Here is a 27,238-nt window from a genome sequence, read left to right as displayed (position 1 = left end):
TGTGTTTTATCCAGCTGGCTCACGAGAGCAGACAAAGAGCGATGGTCGGGACCCGCTGCTAGTTGAGGTGGGGCTGCTCAGGGAGGGGGGGTCCTCTTGTCAGCCTTTGTGTCCTAATTGAAGTTTTTAGAGGAGGTTGACAGAGGGAGGATGGCTGTTTGTGGGACCTGGCGGGGGTTTCAAGTGAGGCTTTCGCATCGTGCTTTGTTGCTACTGGTCTTGATGCTTGTCAAAATAAAGCTTTGCATTCGTTTCTGAAGTATTGCAAATATCATTTGGGCTGGCGAAAATAACGTTTGCATTTCACTGAGCTCCTAAACGCATTTGTATTACATTAACTCTAATTTTGTTTATAAAATACACTGCCTTGCATAATAGATCAAAATAATATATATAGCCTACTGTTTGGGAGGATATATCTCTTATTTTTTATCAATAAGAAAATTTGCACCAATTTTCTCCGTTTTAAGCTGTCAAAATAAATGTTTGGGACCCAAATATTTAGTTTCTAAACCAAGGTTTGGGTGGTAGAGATTTGTCACTTCCAGGAAGTGTTACTGCAATTCCTTGTGTATAATGCGCATTTGTTGCCCCCCCCCCCCCCCCCCCCAAATTGTCAAAAGTCTATAGTGCGCATTATAAATAGGTATAGGGGCAAATGGGAAAAACCTTCACATTTTATAAATATATGCCGCCATCTAGTGGTTATGAAGAAGCTGTACAATTCATTCCAATATGCCACCGCCACCTAGTAGTTTAAAAAAAGGTGTAGCCTTCCAATATGACAGGCGTACGTACGTATGACTGCATATATCTACAGTTGTGCTCATACATTTACATACCCTGGCAGAATTTGTGAAATATTGTTTTTTTTTTGTTTTATTTAATATGACTGAACAACAACCATCATTAATTTCTTTATAGTTATGTTTTGTTTAATGATAATGATTTTCTGAAATGCTTGACCGTTTAATTTGAACCCCATTAAAATAAAATTAAGTGTTTCGCCTGGTCCTTCATGTTTTCTTTAAAGAATTGTACCCATCTTACAAATTCTGCCTGGGTAATCAAACATGAACACAACTGCATGTTTTCTAATTTACTAAATAAACATAGGGCTGTGAATTTCAACGTAAGCGCAAGTAAACAAAAAATATATATATTACGTGTTCAAATAAAGTGCTAAACTTCAAAATAATTATTTGGGGGAAAATACAGATAATACTTTGTTTTGATCATATGAGTAGAAGCCAAATCATGCATTGTAAAAATGCATTATACATAGGTAGAAGGGTTATCCAGAATTTTGAGGTCAACTTTGGGGGTGCATATTATACTCGTAAATATACAAACCCAATATTGATGGAAATTCGGAGACTGTTGAGGTGGGTACCAATCCATTACATTTTAGATAAACATACAGTTTCAGGAATGAATTTTCACTGTTTAAAAGCCATCAAACAGACAAAACTAGCAGTTTGACGGACAAACAGATTTACCCTGTTTTCCCTGTTTTTCACATTTTGTTACAGCAGAGTTTAATTATATAATGGTTAATAAATGGTTATTACAGCATTGTTTAAAGATAATTTTTTTCAATTCTTTTTTAACTAAACTGAATGTCCAAAACTTAAAAAAAAAAAAAAAAAAAAAAAAAAGCAGCATCTCATCTAAAAATACAAAACAAAACAAAGCAAAAAAAATAAAAAATCAGGAAAAAGTGGAAGAGAAACTAAACCTGCTTGTTTGTCCAGATGCGAGAGACATAATGCGTCGTCACTTCTGAATACCGCCTCTGCTTGAAGTCGGAGAGGGAGGGAGGGAGAGAGTAAGGGTTGGATGAGAGAGCGAGCAAGCCATAGAGAAAGAGGGAGTGCTTCTTCCTTCCCCTAGCAACGCTTGGCTTTGGCCGTTTCCAGCCTGTTGTTTTCGCTCACTGTCTCCGTGCTATACACGCACTCACATACATACACGCCTTTGGTCCGCTCGCTCGCTGTCTGCCCGTTGGACCCCAGGGCGTCTCTTGACATTTCGACCAAATTCCTCTTTGAGCTGCTCGCTCCGAGATGAAAGCTTTCTCGCAAGGATAAAATCGGGAAGAGAGACACGAAACTTAAAACGGGGCGGACGAAGGAGGAGAAGAGCAGAGTGACTGACTGGGCTCGGGGGAGCGCGGAGAAGGTAGAGAAAAGGAGGATGGAGCCCCTTAGCGCTCACGGCCTCCCTCGACTCTCCTGGATTGACACCCTGTATAGCAGTAGGTACTCATCTGTTTCCCCCTCAACACATCACTTCCTATTTGTCTTGGTGCATGTCTTTTAGCTCTAGCGCCTTCTCCATCTCCTGCGCTGCTTGTTTGTCTGAGAACACAGCGACATCCACTCCCCACAATGGGAGTGGAGCACTTTTCTTAGGACTTCCAATTAGTGTGCATTACCGTAGTTGTCCATAACAACCGCGTTGACCCCTTCGCCCCCGTTGCGGGCCACTGGTAACACCTTATTCCTGCTGGCCTTTTGCTACCAAAAGCAAAGCACGGGCACTGGCTGTCTGTTGTTGAATTTTTAATCCAGTCCTTATTGCTCTTCCTGCAGTGCTGTCTGAAATACTGTTTAGTATACTTGGCCACTCAGGCAGTGTTTTCACATCAGCCATCAAGAGTGACCACTAATTCCCTCCCGATTTAGCATGAGCTTGAAAGAGTTTCGAGTGAACTGTTGAAAACCAGCATTAAGGACCGTAACGGATAATGACAATTAGAGATGCACTTGGACTTGGAAAGAAAAGGCTCGGGTGTTGCAACATCAACACGACTTTGTCAGCCGGAGCATTTGACTGAATTACCTTGATCAAATATGGAGGAATTTAACAATCAATGAATCAGTGTAATTCTTTAGAACAAGTATTTTTTTCTTGGAAGAATCTGTCTCTAAAGGTGCCCAAGTCCTGTTTTCATGCCAGTGTCGTAGTTAGCACAATAATGGTGCTCGGAGAAGTTGCCATGGTGGATGTCTTTGTGGATATAGCTCAAGTTCCCATAGCGACTGTCATGTTGTTTTTCAGCTCGCAAATGATTTGAAACCCCATCAACGGCGCCTCTGCTGGTTGTAGCTGAGAAATCCACTCATTTTGCCTCAGAAATGATGAATCGACAATCAATTCCACTCAGCAGTCCAAATTCGGAACAATCACTTAATTGATTAAATTCACACAAATTCCTTGTATGTTTTTGGACATACTTGGGAGATAAAGATGATTCTGATTCTGATTATGCTCATCCCTGGTTACAATATACCATGACTAGGGATGGGTGTCGAAAGGCACAAATGTGTTCCAAAGTCAACGATTCAATGGAATCGTTTGAATTTTTAACGATTCTCTCATTGATACTGCTCGGGACGATGGCATCATTGCGGGCATTAGACAGCACACGCGACGTGTGTACCGGCTGACAGTCGTACACCTCCAGGCCTGCGGGTCCTTTTAATAGGCTACGTTACCATTCTGAGCAAGGGTGCCAGATTGCTACCAAAAGCAGCAGTAATTACGAAAGACTAAAAATGACACCAATTGAATTATATACAACTAAGAACCACACCACTTTAACTATTCAACCGTCTGCACAAAATAACACAAAGATGCATTTTTATGCGGTCAAAACTTGATACAGTAATATTAACCATAACAGTGCATTCGGTGAAAGAGCGGATGCAAATTTCCCTGGCGTTATGCTAAAATCCGCCCTGTCAGAAACTGCGAGCGGGATTTTCTCTTGGCCTCTTAGGGGCAGTGTGGTGCGATCCGAGCATGGAGCTACACGTTTCTGTAAGCTAAAAAAAGAGGAGAAGAAATTTGTGATAGAACTGGAACAAACCCGTTTTTTTTTTTTTTTTAAAGAGATTAAGAAGAATATTGCCTGAGAGTGTCTGTCATATTACGTTTGTATGTATTACTACGAGGTTTGTGTGTGAATATTCATTACTTGAAGGTAAATCCACCCGTCCGCCCGCCAAAGGGTTTTCCATTGAGTCTTAGCAATAAACTGGCCATCTCTAAAACAATGTGTCTTGTATTTAAATATACAATGCGTGTTCTTTTTGTTGTGTGTTTAGTTTTACAGTAAACTCCAAATGGGGTGCCATTAAACAGTTTAAAGCACGCTTGCTGCAAGATACACGGTGCGCTCGTGTTGCGTTTAGAATGCAGGAACTTGCATACACAACCCGCACCGCGGCCCATTATTGTTTTCCTTTCTTTGAATGTAACGTTTTTATGACCATAGGAAACCTGCATATAGTATCCAGCAGGTTTTTGTTACGTTATGTTATTTTCTTGTTTTTATCTATTTAAAGTCTCCTGGATGTATTTTCTCTCCCAAACTACACATTTGAGAATCGATAAAGAATCGAATCGTTAAGCAGTATCGAAAATGGATTCTGAATCATAAAAATCTTATCAATTTCCATCCCTAATCACCATATAATAGAGGTTGTGTGTATTGCATATTATTTCCTAGCTACAATAAGGCCCCCCTTGCTTCCAGCCTTGATGGTAAAGTATGCTAATTTTGAGCAGATTCATTTTTCGCTTTTGACAATGCTATTCGTCACTTCTTTGTTTAGAAATACATAGGCATACTATTGTAAGGATCCATAAGTAGAACTATTCATTTCAAAGGTGAAATTCCCGCTAATGCAAAGTTGTCTGTTTTGTCGATTGTTCACCAAAAATCATTAAGTGTTAGGTGAATGGATCATTGAGCCAGATTACCTCATTACCGAATCCTCTCTTTGTGTGCTTTCAAAAACAGAGCAAGTGAATAAATTCATTTTTCATCACTAAGGAGCATTGCATTTAGTTGTTACACTGTTTTGATATATTGCTATTTTAGTTCCAGTACGGCTGCAAGCAGGAAATCAACACCTAATGTGCGAAATCACACAATAGGCTGGATGTGCACGATAGTAGGCACGTTCTTGAAAATGACAACAGCCTTTACAATCCCATCTTTACTCTGAGCTCTCTTGAGGGAAAAGGGGCACAGCCCTTTAGCGCGCGTGCCATTTCATCCTCCTTTTGACTAGCAACGTGACAAGATTGATTGTCAGAAAGCTGAGTCTGACTGGAGTGGCCACTTCAACCGGAGTACAACAGCAAGAATTTAGAAAATCCCATAATGGGCTCCAGAGAAAATTATTTTATTTTTTTTCGGGGGTGTCAGAAAATAAATGGCTGTTTTGGGGAACATTTTTGTGTGACATCCCCTCTAGAAAATGTGTTGCAAGAATAAAACGGTAAAACTTAATTTTTCAACATATCTAGTCGACCGTCCGTTCCACCCCTTCTCCAATTGGCTCACAATTTTCAGTGAAAAATATCCACCAATCGCTTATACCGGTCAAAATTCGGAGACGTCGACGCGTCAAATTTCCCCTAACGTTTTTCACTGCGTCATTTACTCTAAAAACTCAACTAGCGCAAATGGAACATTATTAGGGATGTTCGATACCACTTTTTTCAGACCAATACCAGTATGAGTTTTCACTTTTGAGTACTCACCGATTGCGAGTCCCAATACTGCAAGTGCCTTTGATGGGAAAATTTGACAGATAAATATGAATAAAGACCTTTTTCTTTCTGATGCACATGATGATTCGCCAATGTGTCAAACCACCAGTGTAGCGCCAACTACTGGCATGGATGACTTAGTCAATGTCTGATTTTTCTTTTTGCCTTAAGTATCAGTGACTGGTTTCGGCAGCCTTCACGAGTACCCGATATCTTGAAATATAGCCAGTTCGTCCCGATACCGATACCTGGTATCGGTACTTGCCCATCTTTCAACATTATTGATGAGAAGAGCAGTGTGGGCAGTAAAATAGGCCGTGTACTTCAGTAGTTTTTGGTGTGAATGTATTTGTTATGGAGGAGTTTAGAGGCATTTTAAAGTGCTCATTCTATGAAACAAAAATATCCAAAAAGATGGCAGCCACTGCCACATCCCTATTTTGACATCCACACCTCCTTTCCTGTGTATGAAAATGTATGAAATGCTTACAAGACAGATGAAGCAAATTATGACTATGTTGCTTACAAATCTACGAAACAAACAAAAAAACAATTTTATCGCGATCCACCATCTTTGTTGTGTACATTTTGCCTGGAATACTTTGAGGTCGGAACTGGTACAATCGGAGTGGGATAAATCCGACTTCCCGCTTTTCTGGAATACAGCACGAAGATGTTTCTGTTGTAGATTTCCTGATGTGAGGCTTAAGTTCCATTCGGCCAGTGTTAATGGCTCAATCTTAAACCGTGAACACACATCCCAAACTTGCTGTGTAAAGTGATCTACTTGATCAATTATTGTCATACCACTATGAGTGATATAAACAAAATGCGTACAACTGAGCGAGCAAGCATTTTAGAACATTCAAAACTGTTGAAAACAAATGTCGGTACCCTTCTATTCACCCTCGAGGACTTACACGCTGCCAGAACTTAGACAAGCGCATGTAAAATCCTCTTGGACCCTCCACATCCCGGTCACCAGCTCTTCCAGCTCCTTCCCTCAGGTAGGCGCTATCGAACAATGCAACCTAAAACTAGCAGACATTCCAGCAGCTTCTTACCTCTTACCATTAACTTCTTAAACCGTTAACTTACAATTCCATTGTAACATTTTTTGTTTCGATATCATTGTCACATCTCCGTCGGGCCAATTATACATTATTCGTGCACTCGCTGTAGTAGTCTCGTCACTCTCCATCTTGTGAAGTATCTGCACCATTTGCACAAGTGGCACTCTTCCAGATTATCACACAATTAGTCACTTTAAAGCTGCTTACATTTCTTGAAGTCTGTGCGCCATTTGTACAATGGTCATTTCAAACTGCTCTAAATTGCCTGGAGGACTGCATTATTTGCACAAGTGTCCCAAAAAATAAAATGTATCGGCATTACTGGTAACCTTTCATTGCTTAGTGACTCTCCGTACTATGTTTTTATGTTTCAAAAGTATTTTTAGGCAAATGGCTGTCTGTTGCCGTACGAGAGCGGAGACAAATCTCTTGCGTATGTTTGACATACTTGGCGAATAAAGATGATTCCGATGCTGACTTACAGTAGAATCAAAGTTGCACTTGTATAAGTGACAGTGCAGGGAGGGCTGGCCTTACATCGGTTGAAAGTACACGTAAAGAAATCAGTCTCATGAAGCAGACCAGTCATGAGTAACTGTACCTCTTATAGTTAGCCATGCAAGTAGTAGACATCAGGGTTTTGTAAGTGTATGTGTCATGTTAGAAACACTGGTGACCTTGTCGCGGTCTACCCTGCCTGGAGCCCAAAGTCAGCTGGGATAGACTCCGACTCACTTGTGAATCTAATGAGGACAAGTGGGACAGAAAATGGACGAATGGCTGGACCTGGGGTAGACCGTTTTATCTTTTTTATGGAACCCAAGTGAGGATAAGCAGTACAGATGACGGATGAATTTGAGTTTCTGCTGCCCGTAGTTTAAGGGAGTCCTTGGAAAAATCCAGTTTCTGGTGATATGTAATCTGCTGTGTAATGTCATTTGGATGCCCAAAACATTTGATAAACATGGATATGATGGCGACGAGTTCACTGTTTGATCTTGTAAATGTACACTCATGCAACAACATGATTTAAATCGCCACTGAACTGCGGACACCTTGATTACATTTTAGCCAAACTGTTTTTTTGCAAAGCTCACTATGGCATTGTCAATGACAAAGTAAGGATAGTTGCCCCCCTGCCTTGGCAGTGTTAGGAGTCTGCAAAAGAAAAGTGTGGTCTGAACGGAAGGTTAAGCGCATGCTTGATGTACTGTTCTTGGTGGCAAATGCAGTTACGTGTAAAACATGGGAGGAGGAAAATATATTAATATGTAAGCTCAAAATCTAGGTTATCATCGGTAAGTGACAATACCGGTGCGTGACAGACGTCTAGCTCAACTGGCTCCTTGACTTCAAATTTGTACTCAATCTGGATGTAATGCGCAATTGAGTGTTTGACGTTTTTGGGTCGCAGCAGCAATTTGTGTGATGCTCTCAGGTACACTCACCAAGACAAAGTGGGGATGTTCAGCTGTGCATGTTGAAATTCATCAATTAGTAAACAGGGTTCGCCCACTGTATCGCAGTTCACCTCCTCAACCCATCGCAGTTTTTTTGTTGCCCATATCTACTTTTGCTATTCCCACGATATCACAAAAATCTGTAATGCGGGGAAAGGAGAGCCCCTGTCACTAATGCACGGTTCAGCTGTTTATTGAATGCTGTGAGACTCGTTAAGCACATTCACGCAGGATCCAGGAGCTGCTGTTGGCCACAGCTCACGCCCAGACACTCACATGCGGACTTGCCATAGCTTGAACAGCGTTGCACTGTAGTTTAGTAAGTGCACAGAAAAAACTGTTCCAGCATAAAAAGACATGCAAGAGCCACCGTTCTTCATGACCGTGCAGCTGAACAGGGAGAGAAAAAAAAAAGTTCAGTCAGGTATGAAATCGCAAGGATAAAAGTTATGGACAAGCAATCAGTTCTGTACAACTTAATGCCACACGGCTCAACACCTTTTCTGTGACATACTGTATTTTCCTGACTCGTAGATGTTTGTGTTACTGCTTATTTCTGGGGATAAGATGTTCTCCCCTATGCTTCATTCAAATGTATTTCAGCGTATGTAGCACACTTCGGCCTTGAGTTATTTTGTAGTATTTCCCATGCTGCAGCCACGCAAAATACATATTTGTCAGAGCCTTTCAAACATTAGTTTTTGTCCGCAGCCCATCATCTGTGATAAATGCAGCCAACCTGCTGCTCCTGGCTGACTTTGACCTAGTCCTACTTCTGTCTCTAAGTGTTTAATGCTCTCAGTTATTTGACGGTCACATGACCTGCGACTGCAGAAGGGATTCTGAATAGCATCCCGGCAGAGTAAATACAGCTAGGCGAATCGCATTTATCTCACCCCACAAAATCAATTTGGGACAAACTAACCTTATCCATCCATCCATCCATCCATCCATCCATTTTCTGAGCCGCTTCTCCTCGCAAGGGTCGCGGGAGTGCCGGAGCCCATCCCAGCTGTCATCGGGCAGGAGGCGGGGTACACCCCGAACTGGTCGCCAGCCAATCGCAGGGCACACATAAACAAACAACCATTGGCACTCACATTCACGCCTGCGGGCAATTTTAGACTCTTCGACCAACCTACCACTCATGTGTTTGGGATGTGGGAGGAAACCGGAGTACCCCGAGAAAAGCCACGCAGGCACGGGCAGAACATGCAAACTCCACACATTGAACCCCGGTCCTCAGAACGGTGAGGCAGACGCTCTAAGCAGTCGCCCACCGTGCCGCCAAACCACCCTTATCTGCCACTCAATTTCTGCCTCAATCGTTGAGCAGCCCGTTGCTTTAACCTTGGTGGACACACCAATGAGTGCAGATCGATGTGATCTGATAGCGATGCCAATTGTGACTTGACTACAAAAATGGACAAACTAATCCAATCCCCTTCAAACCTCATAGATCCATCTTAAAAACAAAGTAGAGCTCATGTCTGTTTAGGGTACCAAAGTTCAATATTGAATGCCGAATGTGTGCAGTTTCAAGTTAAAACATGGTATACTGGTTATTTTAAAGATCATTTTCAGTTATTACAACAATAGATGATGTCGGCGGCCCCTTGAATGTAATAATTCTACCACATTCTTCATATCTTTTGATTCTGTTTTGAAGGACAGCAAGTTGGGAAAATAAGATTGAAAATTTCCAAGTAGTGTGTGGGCCAAACAGGCACGTCAACTATTTGGGGGGGGGGTTACGATATTTTTCAGGGGCACTTTTTGCCACACACATAGGGGCACATAGGGTAAAAAATGTGTGTGCGTGTGTGTGTGTGTTCCACTGCCTCTGTTTGGTACAAAATGAAAATGAAACAAAAAAATAGTTCCATACTTTAGCTTGAACCCTTCCAGGTTTCTGCTACTTTACTCTTTCCAACGCCGTCTTCTCAGTGAAAAAGTGCCTCCATTATCCTGATCAGTAGATGAAGCAAATGCCTGTGGTAGCTATAGAAACAGATATTCAGTTGTCCACACGTACACACACACACACACACTGCGAGGGAGAAAATCTTTTTGTCAGCCCAAAGCTGAGTTATGTAAGACTATAATCTGTACTGCCTCTACCATGCAAGGCTTTCCTGCTTTGTCTTGAAGCATCTTCCTCCCTCCCATTGGACCTGCTCGGTCCTTGCTTACATAATCCACTTTGTCTAATTTTCTCACAACAGTAAGAGACATTTTATTTTTTATTTTTGTGGGAAATGATTAGCACTGCGCTCATTTTACAAAAACTGGAACTAAACGGGTGCTTGCCCGTGCTACGTTTGACCGTCACCTGGATTTATTTTTTGAGGGTGGGTTGGCTTTGATAAGATTAGTTTGTATATTCAAGCTTGTGTATGAAAGCACACCGACATTGGCTGGAATTGAGAGAGGCTTCCTATTATTATGACTTTGCACTTAGACACAGGTGAACCATTCAGATTTCACCCAAAGGGGACAAACTGGGAAATTAAGCCAGCAAACAGAACAGAAGACTTGTTTGCACACACATTTCTCTTGGCAGCACTCTTTGTTCACCCAAAATAAATAAATAATGGAATGACTTCTTGCTGCCAGAGTTTGCTCAAGGATTGGATTATTGGTCCCGACTGAATTGCTAAATTATTTTCATTATGAATGTTTGTGTTTCCCCGTATAGCCAATGGAAACCTAAAACTGTATCGCACACTCACCAGATACTAAGGTACACTTGTACAATATAATGTCATCCAATACAAGAACTGGATCAAAACCGAACTGATTTGCACAATCAGGGAGTTATGAAATAAATCAAATGATTCAAATGTTTTGTTGAACCTTTTTTTGCTCCGAAAGAAACACAAAACTTATGGAACGGCTCTCAGTGTACGGTGCAGTACAGTTACACAACACTGGAAACTACACTCCCCATTAACATTTGAAAACAAATAGAGGGGCTCCATATTGGCAGATGACTTTCTGGTTTTGTAGAATATTATGTAAAATGTTTGCATTTGGTGAACGGGACTCATTGGCACAAAGAAGAAATAAATGATCTCTCCATTTATTCATTTTTTTTTTACCCAAATTGAATGACTTCTTCCGTAGCACATGGCACCCCTCCACAAAGGTTCACGGAGATTGAGTCTGAAGTTTTTGTGTAATCATGCTAACCATCAACCAACCAATAATTGGTTATCAAAACAGTACAGATCACTGATAATACACATTTTTTTAAATCAAGGCCTCTCGAACAGTGTCAATCAAAACAGCATTATTATCCATCCAAAGTCAGGATTATTATACAGTTCTTATATGGGATCTCAGTAGATTGGTGCAGTTGTACTAGTGCTACTAGTGTTTAGACAGACTCATTAAAATATGGAGAGTGAGTCCGGTCGAAAAGAGTGAGAACAAAGTCAAAAGTTTAATTCGGCTGGTCCCTGGTAAAATGATACTCCTCTGAACCACGGCTGGCAGGGTTCATTCAGTGACAAGCATATGAATAATCGACGTTTCTTTTGGCTCGGCCGGTTATGTTGTTGTTAGCCTTCCGCACAAACGCACAGAAAATAAGGTCGAAAAGTTGCGCGTGTGTGTTGTGCTGAATTGGTTTGAGAAATATTCAAATGTTCTCTACTCTTTACATTTTTTGACTTGGCTAGTAAAGATTTTTTTTTTTTTCTGTCGGAAGAATAAAGCATACAATTGATGGACGGATGGATACAGTACTCAGTCTTGTAAATGGACACATTGCTCCATCTCGTGATCGGTTATCGTTTTTTTTTTTTACTTGCTGATCGGCGATCGGCCCCAAAAATCCTGACGGTGTAAAGCCTTGTTTATTTTTGATATTGTGATGGGCTATGTGATGCGTGACTTTTTCCTCTTGGACTCTTATGAAAAGGTGGGCCATATTTATGATTACTGGGTGATCGATTTCTGAGAAAACACTTGGTTAATAATCATCATTCATTCATTTTCCGTACCGCATTCTCCTCACGCGGGAGGGGAAGCGGTACGGTATATGCTGGAGCCTATCCCAGCTATCGCCGGGCGAGAGGCGGGGTACACCCTGAGCTTGGTCGCCAGCCAGTCTCAGGGCACATAAGCAAGCAACCATTCACGCTCACATTCACGCCTACGGACAATTTAGAGTCCTCAATGAACCGAGCACGCGTGTTTTGGGGATGTGGGAGGAAAGCGGAGTGCCCGGAGAAAAGCCACGCAGGCACGGGGAGAACATGCAAACTCCACACAGACCAGGCTGGATTTGAACCCCGGTCCTGACACCTGTGAGGCAGATGTGCTAACCGGTCGCTCACTGTGCCAGCCATCGAATTTAAAATAAAAAATAAAAAATAAAAATAGTAATAACAATGTATTGAATAAATGTTAATTTTACCGAGTCTATCAAGGAAATCTGATCAAATGCCCATCGTTGCTAATTTTATTTCCCAAGAGGATAAGATTAAATTGGCACAGTCACTGAATGAAGTAGGGTATACTGTAGTAAACAGTATAATCTTGATATGCCTCAATGGTGTTTTCAATGTGTTGCCATCTTCACACGGATGATGCACTGAAAATCCTTTGTTGTGCTTGATGTTAGAGGGTGTGTCATGTCTGTGTGTGTTTCTGCTTTTGTAGATCTTTGGGGACTATCACTATGCCCTCAGGCACTGGGGCACTGTGTGTGTGTGTGTGTGTGTGTGTTGTCGGTTATGTTACTATAGAGGGCAGCTATCGTCAGCGGTTATCATCGTAACTACCAACCATCTTCTTTTGCCATCCATGCCATGTTCCTTTCAGCCAATAGGCTCAAAGGTGCATCGCCCTCCCAACCAATGGCGCAGCCAGCGTGTTTGCATGCTCTCGGTAGGCAGGCATTCGGGGTAGTCGAGCGGAATGAAGATGATGAGGAAAAAAACAGCTCGAGAGCGATGAGGCCATTATGAGTTGAGAGGACTGATCGATGCGTTGGAGCAAAAGCCAGACAGTCTCAGGTGAATAAAAGCATAGACTGTATGTCATTTATTACCTCAGATTTTCTGTGAGACTGAAATTCATAACTGCTTGAATCGCAGATAATGTTTGGCCGACTTATGGCCGGTAACAGAACCTGGCTTTCCGGACTCTCTTGATCTGTCAAAAGTGAATTCTCAAGCCTGTATGTGTGACGTTAAAGATTGATGGCCTCAGTGAAGCTTGGCCTTTTCTTCTCAGTGGGTTATCTGCCTGCAGAGGTCGAACATGGCCGCTTACGTCCAGACCGCTTGCTCTGACAAGAAATTTCAGGCCAACACGGTTCATTTTCTTACGATACAGTTTCTGATTAATGGATGGTGTCATTATGACAGTATGTTTCCCCTGGCCTCCTCTAAACCCTTCTTCATTTGTAATTCACCACTTAACCTCAATCTTTGTCTTTTTGATCTTTGTATGTATGGATTACTTGGGTTGTTCCCAACATCTGATGAAATTTTCAGGTCAATAGCACCTTTGGAAATATATTTGAGAAAAATGGTGACCTATACTTATTTCAGCTGCTGTATATATTTTTTCAGTGATTGGTTTTAGATAAACACCTAAACATAGACAGCGATCCCCTAAATGGTTTCAGGGATATTGCAAGGCAGGTCGGTTGCACCATCAACCATCTGCCATGAATGAAGTAAAATGGAGGCTTTTCAAAGCTCCCGCTGTCGGTGCTGCTTTGTGAGCTTTGTTATTGGCTGTCGGCAGGGAAGAGTGCCGTCCGACAACATCCTTAGCCTGAGAATAATGTTCGTTTTACCCAAATAGATTATTGCTACGGATTGGTATTGACTTCTGATTTCCAAAGTATTTATTACAATGCGAATTGCCTACTGGCCGAATGCTATAAAAAGGTGCCATTGAGTTTTGAGTATTTATTTGTATTCAAGAAGACACTGTTTTGATTGTCTTTTGTAGGTTTGTTAGCGGGGTTATGCACAAAATTGATAACCCGTTTCTAGGGCTGCAACTAACGAATATTTTAACAATCGATTAAGATGTGATTATTTTTTTTCAATTCATCGATGAATCTGATTTAAAAAAAATTACATTTCCATCCCTTTATTCAAAACAGGATGTTTTTTATTTGACAGTGCAGAAAATTCACAAACATAAATTATGATTCAGTAACCAGTTTGGTCCGTAACATGTCAGAAAATAGGCAAAAACATTAATTGTTTTCCAAAGTAAAATATGTTTGCAAATATCTCATTTTGATTGAGCCAAAGATAATCAGTCTGCTTAATATAATAATAATAATAATAATAATATATTTTAATTATTATTATTTACTGCTTTATTATACAATTATTATATTTATTATACAACCAATGAAGTTGGGGCATTCTGTTAAACAGAAATAAAAACAGAATACAATGATTTGCAAATCATGTTCAACCTACATTTAACTGAATACACTACAAAGACAAGATATTTAATGTTCAAAAATCAATGTTGTTGATTGTTTTTAGGAAATAATCATTAACTTAGAATTGTATGGGTGCGACACGCTCCAAAAAAAGCTGGGACAGGGTCACGTTTACCACTGTGTCCCTTCACCTTTTCTTTGAACAACATTCAATAAACGTTTGGGAACACGAATTGGACACGAATTGTTGAAGCTTTGTAGGTGGAATTCTTTCCCATTCTTGCTCGATGTACAGCTTCAGCCGCTCAACAGTCCGGGGTCTCCGTTGTCGAATTTTACGCTTCGTAATGCGCCACACCTTTTCAATGGGAGATAGGTCTGGACTGCAGGCAGGCCAGCCTAGTACCCGCACTATTTTACTACGAAGCCACGCTGTTGTAACACGTGCGGAATATGGTTTGGCATTGTCTTGCTGAAGTAAGCATGAAAAAGACGTTGCTTGGATGGCAGCATATGTTTCTCCAAAACCTGTATGTACCTTTCAGCATGAATGGTGCCTTCACAGATGTGTAAGTTACCCATGCCATTGGCACTAACACAGCCCCATACCATCATAGATGTCGGCTTTTGAACTTTACGTCCATAACAGTCCGGATGGTTCTTTTCCTCTTTGGCCCGGAGGACACGACGTTCACAATTTCCAAAAACAATTTGAAATGCGGACTCGTCGGACCACAGAAGCACATTTCCGCTTTGCGTCAGTCCATCTTAGAAGAGCTTGGGCCCAGAAAAGCAGGCGCCGTTTCTGGGTGTTGTTGATGAATGGCTTTTGCTTTGCATAGTAGAGTTTCAAGTTGCACTTACGGATGTAGCGCCGAACTGTATTTACTGACATTGGTTTTCGGAAGTGTTCCTGAGCCCACGTGGTGCTATCCTTTACACATTGATGTGGGTTTTTGATGCAGCGCCAGCCCGAGGGATCGAAGGTCACGGGCATTCAAGGTTGGTTTTCGGCCTTGCCGCTTACACGCGGTGATTTCTCCAGATTCTCTGAAGCTTTTGATGATATTACGGGCCGTAGATGATGAAATCCCTCAATTCCTTGCAATAGTACGTTGAGGAACATTGTCCTTAAACTGTTGAACTGTTTTCTCCCGCACTTGCTCACAAAGAGGTGAACCTCGCCCCACCTTTGCTTGTGAATGACTGAGCGATTCAGGGAAGCAATCATGGCACCCACCTGTTCCCAATGAGCCTGTTCACCTGTGGGATGTTCCAAACGGGCGTTTGATGAGCATTCCTCAACTTTCTCACTCTTTTTTGCCACCCAGCTGTCCCAGCTTTTTTGGAACGTGTTGCAGCTATCAAATTCCAAGTTAATGATTATTTTCTAAAAACAATCAAGTTGATCAGTTTGAACATTAAATATCTTGTCTTTGTAGTGTATTCAATTCAATATAGGTTGAACATGATTTGCAAATCATTGTATTTTGCTTTTATTTATGTTTAACACAACGTCCCAACTTCATTAGAATTGGGGTTGTAATAATGAAAATAATGATTTACTGTTGAGAGGCTGAAATTCCGAAGTTTAATTTAAAGTGGGTCTCTAAAGGGTTAATCTAAATCATTAAGTGTTGATGAATGAATTCATCGTTGCAACTCTACCAATTCCCATTCAACTTTGTGGGTGGGTGGCACAAGGGAAAATCCATGAAATCTTTTTGAAAGTGCAAATTGAGGAATGTGTTGTTATAAACAGTACATTCTTTTGGAGTCACTCTCATTATCCATGTACCATGATTCCAGTATTTTGCAAAGTAATACCCAGAGATGCAGCACACCACAATGTATGATTACATTTATTTGACATCAAACAATTTATTGAGCTTTGACTGTTCCCCTTCCCCCTTCAAAAAAAAACAAAAAAGTAGTGCTCCACCATTTGACATCATCCGTGATGAACCATGAAGTAGCCTGCTCACAAGATTGGCAAACAAATGTGGTGTACAATTCTTTTCTCCACTGTTATCGAGTCCCCCTCGGTGGAAGTCTGTGCCAAAGTGAGTGTTTCTTGTTTTGCTCTTCAGTTTTAACGTCAGGATTTGGTATGGAGTTTCTCTTACTCGACTTAACATTATGCCACGTGACTCATTGCTCAGGGTTTCATCTTCTGTCTGAAACCTCTTGATTGTTTTAATCTCCTTGCCGTATCTGTATCGTATCCTAATTGAGTGAGTGAATGCAATAAGCAGACGGTGCGATCATCAGTGGCGTTGCCTGCAGGGCTGTCGACAGCTGCTTTAATATTAATAGCTTCACTCTTTGTAGTTCTTCACTGCACAGCTTGATACCCTTTTCCATTAACACATGAACCAATGCATGGAGGCAGTGCAGCCACGATAGTCTTGAGGCCCACTCGCTAAAGCTGCTGAACAGCGCAGACTGTCCTCAGTGTGGGCGCTTTCTGTCTTGTGCTCGGTCTACATGTGAACAATTGATCTAACATACCGTTGCACAAACAGTCGGACGGAGATGCGAGGTGAGAACTCGAAAGACCGAATGGCGTTATGGTTGATGTTAGAGGGTGTGTCATGCGTTTACTGTGTGTTTTTCTGCTTTTGCGGATATTTGCGGAGGGCAGAGTGATAGTCCGTTGGCAAGGGTTTATGTTTTGAAAAAAGGTGAATCTGAACTTGAATGAGACTGTGTGTGTGTGTGTGTGTGTGTGTGTGTTTATGCACATTTATCTGCTTCGGGCCCGACACACGACACTTGTCCTAATCTAAGGAAGAACTGGTTTGGCTCCAAGCATCGTGAGCGTTGGGGATTTAGAGTAGCTAATTACAATGTGAAGTGACTGGCTGCAATGGGGCACATAGAAGAGTGTAAGAGCAAATCATGCGTGGAATGGATTGGTTTATCTCTGTCTACCTAAAGACATATGGTCATAAAGATATCCAGCTGTTGTGCAAATGTCAACCTATAACCCTTCAAGTGGGTAATCTGGGGGGGGGGGGGGGGGGTTTGGGACAGCTAGTGAATGCACGCTGCAGGCAATGGCTTCCTCATTTGTAATGAAATATATATATATATATATATATATATATATATATATATATATATATATATATATGGACAGCAGTCTCATCTGTCTGTTTATATTACACATTTTATTTTGTTCTCCTGTCATCTTTGAATTATGAACTACCCACCTCATTGTTTCCCTGCTGTCAGTGCTTCCTTTCAGTGTGCATTTACAAAATAAAATGTTCACATTTTGGGATTACTTTAAAGTTTGCAATGGTGGCTTGAGTAATATTTCTGTTGCCTCATTTAGCTACATGAGTGTGAAATTATTAGGAACCGCTAGCTGTATGATGCACTGCGGAAAACACCATTAAAAACTACAACAACCACTACAATTAACATATTGTTAAATGAATACTCTTCTGACTGTCAATCAAAACGAAACATTTCCTGGTTAAGTGCAGATTTGTTTTCATACAGCTCATTAGATGACGCAGGTGGTCATATTGTTGTGGCTAATCAGTTGAATAGTATTAAGGTGTCAACGTTTTAAACTACGGTCAATTAAAAAGTGTCATCAGTAGTTTTAAGGTAGATCTGTATTACATGTCGTTCTAATACTAATAGAAAATAATCAAAGTAAGCTAAATAAAACAATGGCATTATGATCAAAAGGGTTACCAAAACAATCTGGTCTTGTATCTTCTTTATTGCGCCTTTCTGATCTGAAAGTCTTCTCAGCGTTTGGTCTCTGGGGATAATACAAGAGTGTCTCTTGACTTACCAGCCGTATTCCATTGTACTCCTTTAATATACCGGTACGGCGGAAATATTGCAGTTTCCCTGCCCTACTTTCAAGCTCCACAAGCTTGTAAATTGTGTTCGACGATGTTGCGGCTTTCATAAATGAGCAATATACAGTCGAACCTCGGACCTCCAACAATATGTTCTGGAGCACTAATTGACCTCCAATTTATTTGGACTGTGACATTTTATTCTCTGAATGGAAATCAGTGAATTTGTCAATGTCAAACTGTTGTCATCATTAACCCTTTCACGATACAAGCACTTTTGGAAGTAACATTGTAACGTTCTTAACTGTTATACAGTTGTAAAAAGAAGTTGTTTTCTTCGTATTATTTTGAATATTATGAAAGCTGAAGACACCCGGGATATTGAACTTCCTTGCCAAATAGTAAATCACTTTATAAGTCATTGTGTGTCAAGTTGGCGAATGGAGGTTTTATTGACGTGTCATAAATTGTATTGATCACTGCTGCGATGCCTCTTGGGGAAAGTGGCTTGCAATGTGTGCCGCCTTGGCTCGGCTACTATGGCTTGCGGCTGTTTGTCGTCCGCTTCTGAGAGTGTGTTTTCTTGAAGAGACAGATGTTTGTGCACCTGGCGATTCGCGAGTCTGCTTCTGTGGACATAAAATGCAGAAGCAGCAAATTAGGTGGAAGAGCTTTATTTTGAAGTTTAAGTTCCTTCCCGAGAGCCTCATTTAGGAGTAGCTGAAGCTGCAGTTTGCAGGACAGATGTTTTACTTTTAACTCTTCGCTGAATCTCCCTATTTTCTCATTCCAGTGTTTTCAAGGTGTTTGTTTGTAAATAATAAACAACCCTTATTCATTGCCTCCGTCCAGCTCTCATATCAAGTTACTCCTGTTAAAATACTAAATGAATGATGAGCAGAGTAAAAAGGTCCTGGATGTGCAGATATACTTCGACAAACGATTTCAATTTCCCCAGTGTCGCCTCCTGATTGACGACCATATGACTGTGATGGGGAACAGCCCGCAAGGTAGCCATTCCGTACATACATGTTGTCACATCGCAAACATCTGTCAGTTCACTGATGCACTGGCAGTCACCCGGTCTGCTTGACCTTCCTTTCTTACAGTGGAGCCTCGAGAGTTAAATGTGCCTAAAGAGGTACAAAACAATGTTTCTAGCGTACGGCGGGCTCCCGCTTTGTGGAGGAGAGGGACCGAGCCTATCCTTCTTCCTCCAAAAGGCAAAAGGCGAGAGAAATGCATTCATACAGCGCATTTTATACACATAGCGTGCTTCTCAATGTGCTTCACATGATTAAAAAAAACATTTCAAAACGTAGAGCGAAAGACATCTCATTGAAGTCTTTGAGGTATTTGAATATCAGTTCTCCCCGACAACAATGGAGCAAGTCGTGCGCAGTGGCTCTTGCTCAAGAACACACGTCGTGCACGTGCTCGTGTGTGCATCTCGGCATGCCCCGTTTTCTTAGCTGCGCGCACAGTGCTGGCTGGCCGTGGGATATGATGTCATCGCTGTCCTCCCGTGGAAAATGTTGCCGAGCGAGGAAGCTCAAGTCGTTGACTTCGAGCTTATGTTGAAGCAATGACTTTCATTTTATTTGAAAATGTGCACAGCCCTCACATCCCACTGTAAACCCAGAGCACAGTTCAAATGGTCATATTTATTTGATGTCCACTTATGCTCCCTATTATGTTTCTCCATTAAGCTGGAAGACCGTGAATTCCTCATGAGCTTGTGCTCTTTTTATACTGATATTATTTGCCGTGGGTGTGTCCCTTGTTTTTGCCTCCTGGTAAATGAGCTGATCTTGCATCGTTGTTTTTTTATAGCATATAATTAACAGGTGTGTATCTGCAACACATGTATGACACCTTAACTGAGACCACTTGACTCGTCTCAGATACATCCAGTCTTCAAAAATCACGAAATGTTGTGGTCCCATTTTTATCCACTTAAGGCCTCGATTTGGATGCTATCCAGATCGTACGCGAGTATAAAGTAGAGGATGTACTGCTTTCCGTAACTGTTTTAATGTGTTAGGGTTTGTCAGAGTTGTTTCCATTGCTGCAACAAAACATAATGTATTTAGCAGTAGGTGCAGAGTTTCGCCACACTGCACTATTTGCATCTGTTGTTGACCAATACTGGCCACTCTGCACCATTTGCACAATTGACATCGTTCCAGCTTATCGCACTACTAGTTACTTTTGAAGTGCATAAATGTCTTGAAGTCTCTGCGCCACTTGCACAATGGTCACTGCACCAGACTATTGTTCTATTTGTCATTTCAAACTGCTCTAAATTGCTAGAGGACTTGGCATCATTTTGCACAATTGTCACAAAAAAAAAAAAAAAGTATCAGCATTACATATTACTGCTAACCTTTTATTGCCCGGTGACTGTGTTTTTGTTTTGATGTCTCTCCGTAAAGTATTCTCCGTCAATTGACTGTCTGTTGTCATACCGGAGACAAATTTCTTGGCAAATAAAGAGGATTCTGAGCATTGCATATATGTTAACAACAAAATCGAAGCCCCCAACATAAGAGTAGGCTATAAAATACATGATAAATGCAATCCTTTTCTTAAAAATGAAACACAATTTTCGGAATTTGTTAGCGACACAACTGGTCGTATTAAACGTTTTTTTTATAGCTTTGCTACTATTTGATCTTTTGACCTGGTATTGATGCAAATTGACAATTGATTCAGAAAAAACAGATTTTCACCAAAAAAGCAACTTCATATGTGCATATAAAATACAAATGAAAGCGAAAATTCAGTCTCACTTCAAACAGTCAACCATCTCGAAATACCCCATCCTACTGTTGCGGTGTGCACCGTCACTATGTGACACTTCTGGAGTTCCTCATGTTAAGGGTTGTCGTGTTAGCCGCAACTACATAACGGGCTGAGCTTAGTATTCATGTTTATGCGTTGGCTATTGGCTTCCCGAGTTGTTGGTTAATCTTATTGTATGATAAGATATTGCCTGGGTGATCGGATTCCAGACTGTGTATATAGAATGCGCTTTTTCTGCTTGCTCCGACTTGGCCTCATTAGTTCATTTGCTATCATGCTTTGCCCCCCCCCCCCCCCCCCCGCCTCTCTCCTCATTGTCATGGAATAGTTGGAGCCCAGCCCAGTTGACTTAAGGCGAAAGGCCGATTACACCCCGGACTCATTGCGTTCGTACTCTTCGGGCAAATTAGAATTTTTAATCAACCGAGCATGCTTGCGCTTGACCGTGGGAGGAAGGTAGAGTACCTGCTCTCAAGCATGCTCCCCACATGTGCCACTGTGCTGCCCTCCTTGGCATGATCTCCCGTTTAACCCCACGCCGTATTCAGGCCCAGTAATGTGTGCATGCTTTTGCTGAGTGAACATGAATTACTGCTTTGCACCAATGAATCCTTCCCACTGAACGATAGCCGCCTCTTGGCCATTTGAACAGCATTGATTTTTCTCTCGTTCACATATTGTCAATGTATAAGCAGATACAGCCTACATTTAAGCCTGTTGCTTCTCTTCATCGTGAGGTTGAACAAAACACTGAAGGAGTATTGAAAAGAAGGATTTTTGGAGGACTTTTCTCATGGTAGTCGTTTCCTCGCAGTATCAATCAAGCACCAATCTATCTATTTATGTGGAAACCTGTCAAGGCATGCGCTTCATTTTTTTTGTGGTGAAGAAGCACGAGGACCACGCTTGACCGTTTCGTAGACACAAAGACTTAGATAAGCCCAAATGATTCTCGTGACTCACGTTAATAGTGTACCACTGACAGCAAAGTGCATGTACTGCACTAAACCGCAAATGCGGTTCTTGTGGGCTTCAACGGATTAGCTCCGCTTTATCGTCACCATGCAGACTGCACGACTGGCTAACTCTGCTGTGCGCAGTGCTGGATATAGTGCTGAATGATTTCTGTTGCCTATTGATGTTTTTGTCTGTTCTGCCTATTTGGCGAATGGAAATGTCCTTCATCTGACCACAACAACGAACGAATGCTTCTCTCTTATTTGCTAACCTCCATTGCCTAAACCGAGCTGCACTGTGAACACTTGTCGTGTTTTGCGACAGGAACGGTATTGTATATTATATAAACGTGTCGATCTCACAAGAACTGGATTGAAAGCAGCAAGAGGTGGAAGGATGGCAACTTATCAATGCTTGTTCACTGTCACACAGATGTATTGATTTTATTTTGTTGTGCTTCAACACCCACAAATGCAGCCGTTGTCAGCAATTTGCACAACTGCTTCGAATAAACCGTAGTCGCTGTGACTTTTTCTAGTTCGTGTGCCATTGACAGATGGAGGGATTTATTTTCCCTGCATCGACTAGTGGCCGGTGTGATCACAGCGGGCGATGATGCGCGTCAGACGACGGGGCGCCGGACACTCGGCACTCCGAAGCGCGACGGTGTGCGCCATCCCGACGCGACCCCCGTTTTCATGAGCCGCCGGCCATCTAAGCTGGCGGTGTGAAAAGGGCGAGGGGGTTTCCTCACTGGATATCGTCCAGCTTGTGTGTGATTGGTCAGCATTTCAGTGAGCTCTCCGAATGAACTGAGACGACGCTAAGTTAGATGCTCTGCGGAGGTGCTCACAGGTCGATTCTCCACAGTGGTTCACTTCCCTTGACGTTTTAGGGACGGCGACGTACAAATGGATCAAAACTCAACAGTGCAAATATTTTATGGAGAGCTGGTGCTGTTTAAGCTCGTACCGAATACTGCACTTATATGTTTTATATATATATATATAGATAATATACAAGTATTTATTTACATATACTGTGTATAATTTATATCTATAGTATTTTACAAGGATTTTGTTTTTTGAAATGTAAAGTAGGCGGCACGGTGGTCGACCTGGTTAGAGCGTCTGCCTCACAGTTCTGAGGACCGGGGTTCGATCTCCGGCCCCGCCTGTGTGGAGTTTGCATGTTCTGCCCGTGCCCGCTTGGGTGGGTTTTCTCCGGGCACTCCGCTTTCTTCCCACATGCCCTAAAACATGCGTGGTAGGTTAATTGACAACTCTAAATTGCCCGGAGGTGTGAATGTGAGTGCGAATGGTTTTGTTTGTTTGTTTGTTTGTATGTGCCCTGCGATTGGCTGGCGACCGGTTGAGGGCGTACCCCGCCTCCTGCCCGATGATAGCTGGGATGGGCTCCGGCACTCCCGCGACCCTTGCGAGGATAAGCGGCTCAGAAAGTGGATGGATGGATGGAATGTAAGTAATATGGACATAAAATGACATTCCTGTGTGTGTGTGTGTTTCTCCCGCTGAATTTGATTATTCCATCATCATCAACAGCAAACCTTCATTTGGTTGTTCCCACTTTGGCTGCAAAATGTCCCTTTCCTTCATAGGCAGACGCCAACTCCGTGTTACTCTTTCTGACAGACTTTAACTACAACACAGATGGCTACGAGGGGGACGGCGCAGAGGATGGCAAGTCTCAAGATGGCTCGGAGACACTGCCCTATATAGATGAATCCCCCACCGTGTCTCCCCAGCTGTGCACACCCCGAGGACCAGACGGAGAAATGGTCTCCCCCACTCCACCAGAGAGCCTTCTGCAAGGGGTAGGAGAGCACACACGCACTTGACATATTGCCACAGAAGACAATAATGTGTTAGTTGGGACGCAGAGAGGGTTGTAAATGGTCACACATCACATTTTGAGGTAAATTCACATGAGGCCATTGATCACCATTCGGTTTCGTCGTCGTCATCATCATTAGAAGTGTCACAGTGGATTTATTCACTCCAAGTGTCTGTCTCCTGCGGGCTGTCAATCGTTTCTTCCCGAAGCGACGCGCCGGATCTTGACCTTCTGTAATTGTTGGCGATTAGCCACATTAGTCGAGTGCCTGCAGCACATTGCAGGTGGCTCTTTCAGTTCAGCAGGAAATTACGAGTCATCCGGACGGGGACTGACGCCACAAGCGCCAATTTGCCAGTTGGTGTGGAAGCCGTTCATATTCGGGACTTCATTTACAGTTAACTAAAACCAACTCGGTTATTTTCTTTTTGTTGCCCCCTGAAGCATTAACAATGCCCTGGAGGTTTCGCACCCTTCAAAATGTTTCGAAAACGACATATTTGTTTGTCACAAATAAGATGATCTTCCTGCTGGATCGATGCGGACTCCTAGGAAATAAGGCTCCAGTATTTTACACCGGGATCTTAAAAGGCTCCCACAAGTGTTTGGAATTCTTGAAAATGCAAATTTTATTTTAGAATATGCTTAACTTCAGACAAAGTCCATCCACCCGTTTTCTGAGCCGCTTCTCCTCCTCATCCTTTGGGGGATGTGGGCGGAAACCTTCTCAAAGTCCAGTTAAAATCCACAGCAGATATCTTTGACTAAATAGCGCTATTGTTACTGCTGACATAAAATGCATGGGTGTTACATTATATGGAGACTCTAAATTGCCCATAGGTGTCAATGAGAATGTGAATCAGAATATCGCAGAAACGTTTTCTGCGACGTTTTTTTGTTTGTTGGTGTGCCGTGAGACCTTCGGAATGTCAAATTGGTGCCTTGGGTCAATAAAGGTTGGGAAAAGCTGCTTTTATTTAACCTACGGAAAGTGGCGTGAAACTCCAGTTCCTTTAGATTTGTGGTGGGATATGGATTTGATCTTGAAAACGGCACTTACCTTTTCCTGAAAATATTTCCGTTGGTCTATTTTGTCTGCCGCTACCATTGGCTACCTGCTCGTCAGATGTTTGCAGGTCACGGCCCGTGCGTGCCTGCATGTGTTTGATCGTCTGTGATTAAGTGCGCTTCAGCACCCAGGGGAGGCTCGGTGGGAGTCATTTCAAACCTGCACTCGACTGCCCCGCTCTCAAAGCATGAAAACCTTTGGACACATTTGAGTTTTGAATGACTGACTAAATATAATTGTCTGTTATTGTTTGTATTTATTGTCATCCCTTTCTAAATATTGTCCTCTCTTCAATCATCCTATCAACTGAATTTTTAAATCTGTAGTCCGTGGTTGGGGGGGGGGGGGTCACTTGATGATAAGCATTGACGATAATGAACAGTTTCATTACTTTCACAGAAGGAGCTTGTTTTTTGAAAAGGTCTCCATCTAGAGGCATGACGCGGTAGGAGCAGGCCAGAGGACACTTCGACTTCCAAGCTAAATCAACCAATTAGCAGAAGAGTTTCTGATCTATTGCAGAAAGGATAACTACTTGAAATAAAATGTGATGTTTCTATTTTCTGAATCAGCTTCGCAAATATTCAGCATGAGACGTATGTTTGATGATACGAGCTCATTTACTTTCAAACAAAGAATCACTTCCAAATTCCTTTCCATGCCATCTCTCAAGTCCAACAAATGGGACTTCCTCACTTTGTTTCAATGTCTGAGCTAAACCCGCACAGATTTCGCAACATTCGATGGCACAAATGGCCCACGGAAGAACAAATGTCGAATATTCTAGTTGGGGAGTGGGGAGGTTCATCTGGAGGGAAACTGGAAGAGCACTACGTGGACATATGTCACTTCCTGGTGAGAGCTTCTGATAAATGGACAGAATTCATTCACAAATGCGGAGTCGACGCGTCTTTAGTCTTTAGTTCACTTCTAATATTTTGAAGTCTTGTACTTCTGCCTCAGGGGACTTGTTAGATCTGTTGCAGTATGTGGCCTGTAATTGGAACGAGCTGCCATAGTTGCACGTGATCTGCCCTCAGCTCAACATCTGAGGCTCTAAGCAGATCAATAGCAAGACAACCGAGCGTGAACGCGTGAGAGGCGCGCGGAGCGAAATACGCAAAGAGGCGAGAATGCGCAGGCCAGGGAAACTGCGTGGTTGGACGAGGAGGAAGTGGCTTGTTGCCGGAACAGAATGAAGAAAGAAGAATTGTTCCTTGAGTGAAGTACTAGTTGAAATGAAACCACCTCTGCTGCCATTGAGGAAGTGAAGGAGCAGCGCTGTTGGGAGGGGAGGGGAGGGGAGGGGCGGACGCGGTGGGAGGGCAGTCCTCCATCGACCATAGTGGAACAGTGGCACCGCACACATGCACACCAGGAAGCCAAGCAGAGGAAGGGGGTAGGGTCGAGTAGGCGGGGTCATCTGTCTTCACTCTCGCCGTCCGGACGACTCGCACGGGGTGAAAAGACCGATGTGTCCGGGCAGGCCCTGTTGAAGGCAAACACGAGCAGGAAGAGGAGAGCCCCGGATCGGGGAGACAAACATGGAGGAGGAAGAGGAGGAGGTGCTGTGCTATCTGGACAGGGTGCTGGAGGAGGAGGTGTTTGAATATGGAGACGCGGAACTGGAGCCCATCGCTCCGATACGCCGGCGGTTCAAGGTGAGAAAACCAGGCTGCTTGTACTCGGTGACGTGGAGTCATTAGTTTTGTTCGGATGGAGCGTGCTGCAACGTGGGCCTCGGAAACAACTGCACAGCATGTGTGTGACGTAGCGGCGCGGCCTGCCGAGGCAGAGCGCGTGCTTCTTCGCTGCTACTTTTCGGAAGAGGCCGAGAGTGGCGCAGGTTGTCATGGAAATGGGAAATGGACTCTCATGTGTTCGTCGCCTTGGTCTTCTTACTTTGTACAGCTGAGGGAAAATAGACTGCCTGTCTTTTCTCATCCTGCTGCCACATGCTTGCCACCACAGGAGTGACCTTTTACAGGTCGCCAACATGTCCGGATCCCTTTTAGTTGTCTGTGGTTATTTTGACAGAGACACTTTGTTCACACGAACGAGCAGCAAGCTCAAAACTCCACAACCATCATGGGGATTCACTTTTGTGACTCGGCGGTTATTTTAGAATACGCCGATAAGATTCAGAGTTCAAAACGTTGTTCCTCGGAAGCCCCCCTGCACGTGCATAATAATAATAATAATGC

The 27,238-nt window shown here is 42.6% G+C and overlaps 1 protein-coding gene across 8 annotated transcripts in view; it reads left to right on the top strand.

Moving 5' to 3' along the window:
• abr (ABR activator of RhoGEF and GTPase) overlaps nt 1–27,238 on the top strand; it is a 103,509-nt gene that overhangs the window by 12,868 nt on the left and 63,403 nt on the right. For 3 of the 8 annotated variants that reach the window (XM_061701734.1, XM_061701737.1, XM_061701742.1), the window contains exon 2: nt 23,764–23,945. In XM_061701734.1, the coding sequence (XP_061557718.1) occupies nt 23,764–23,945 (182 nt within the window). Of the gene's footprint in view, nt 1–1,682; nt 2,258–12,700; nt 13,126–23,511; nt 23,590–23,763; nt 23,946–26,443; nt 26,696–27,238 lie in introns of those variants that run through there. The other 5 variants (XM_061701736.1, XM_061701738.1, XM_061701739.1 and 2 more) reach the window with 5 other exon arrangements.

This window comes from Phycodurus eques, chromosome 17 (genome assembly GCF_024500275.1).
Source record: "Phycodurus eques isolate BA_2022a chromosome 17, UOR_Pequ_1.1, whole genome shotgun sequence".
Lineage (NCBI taxonomy): Eukaryota > Metazoa > Chordata > Actinopteri > Syngnathiformes > Syngnathidae > Phycodurus > Phycodurus eques.
The sequence above is the reverse complement of the archived record's forward strand: the minus strand, read 5'-3'. Positions and strand labels throughout refer to the sequence as shown.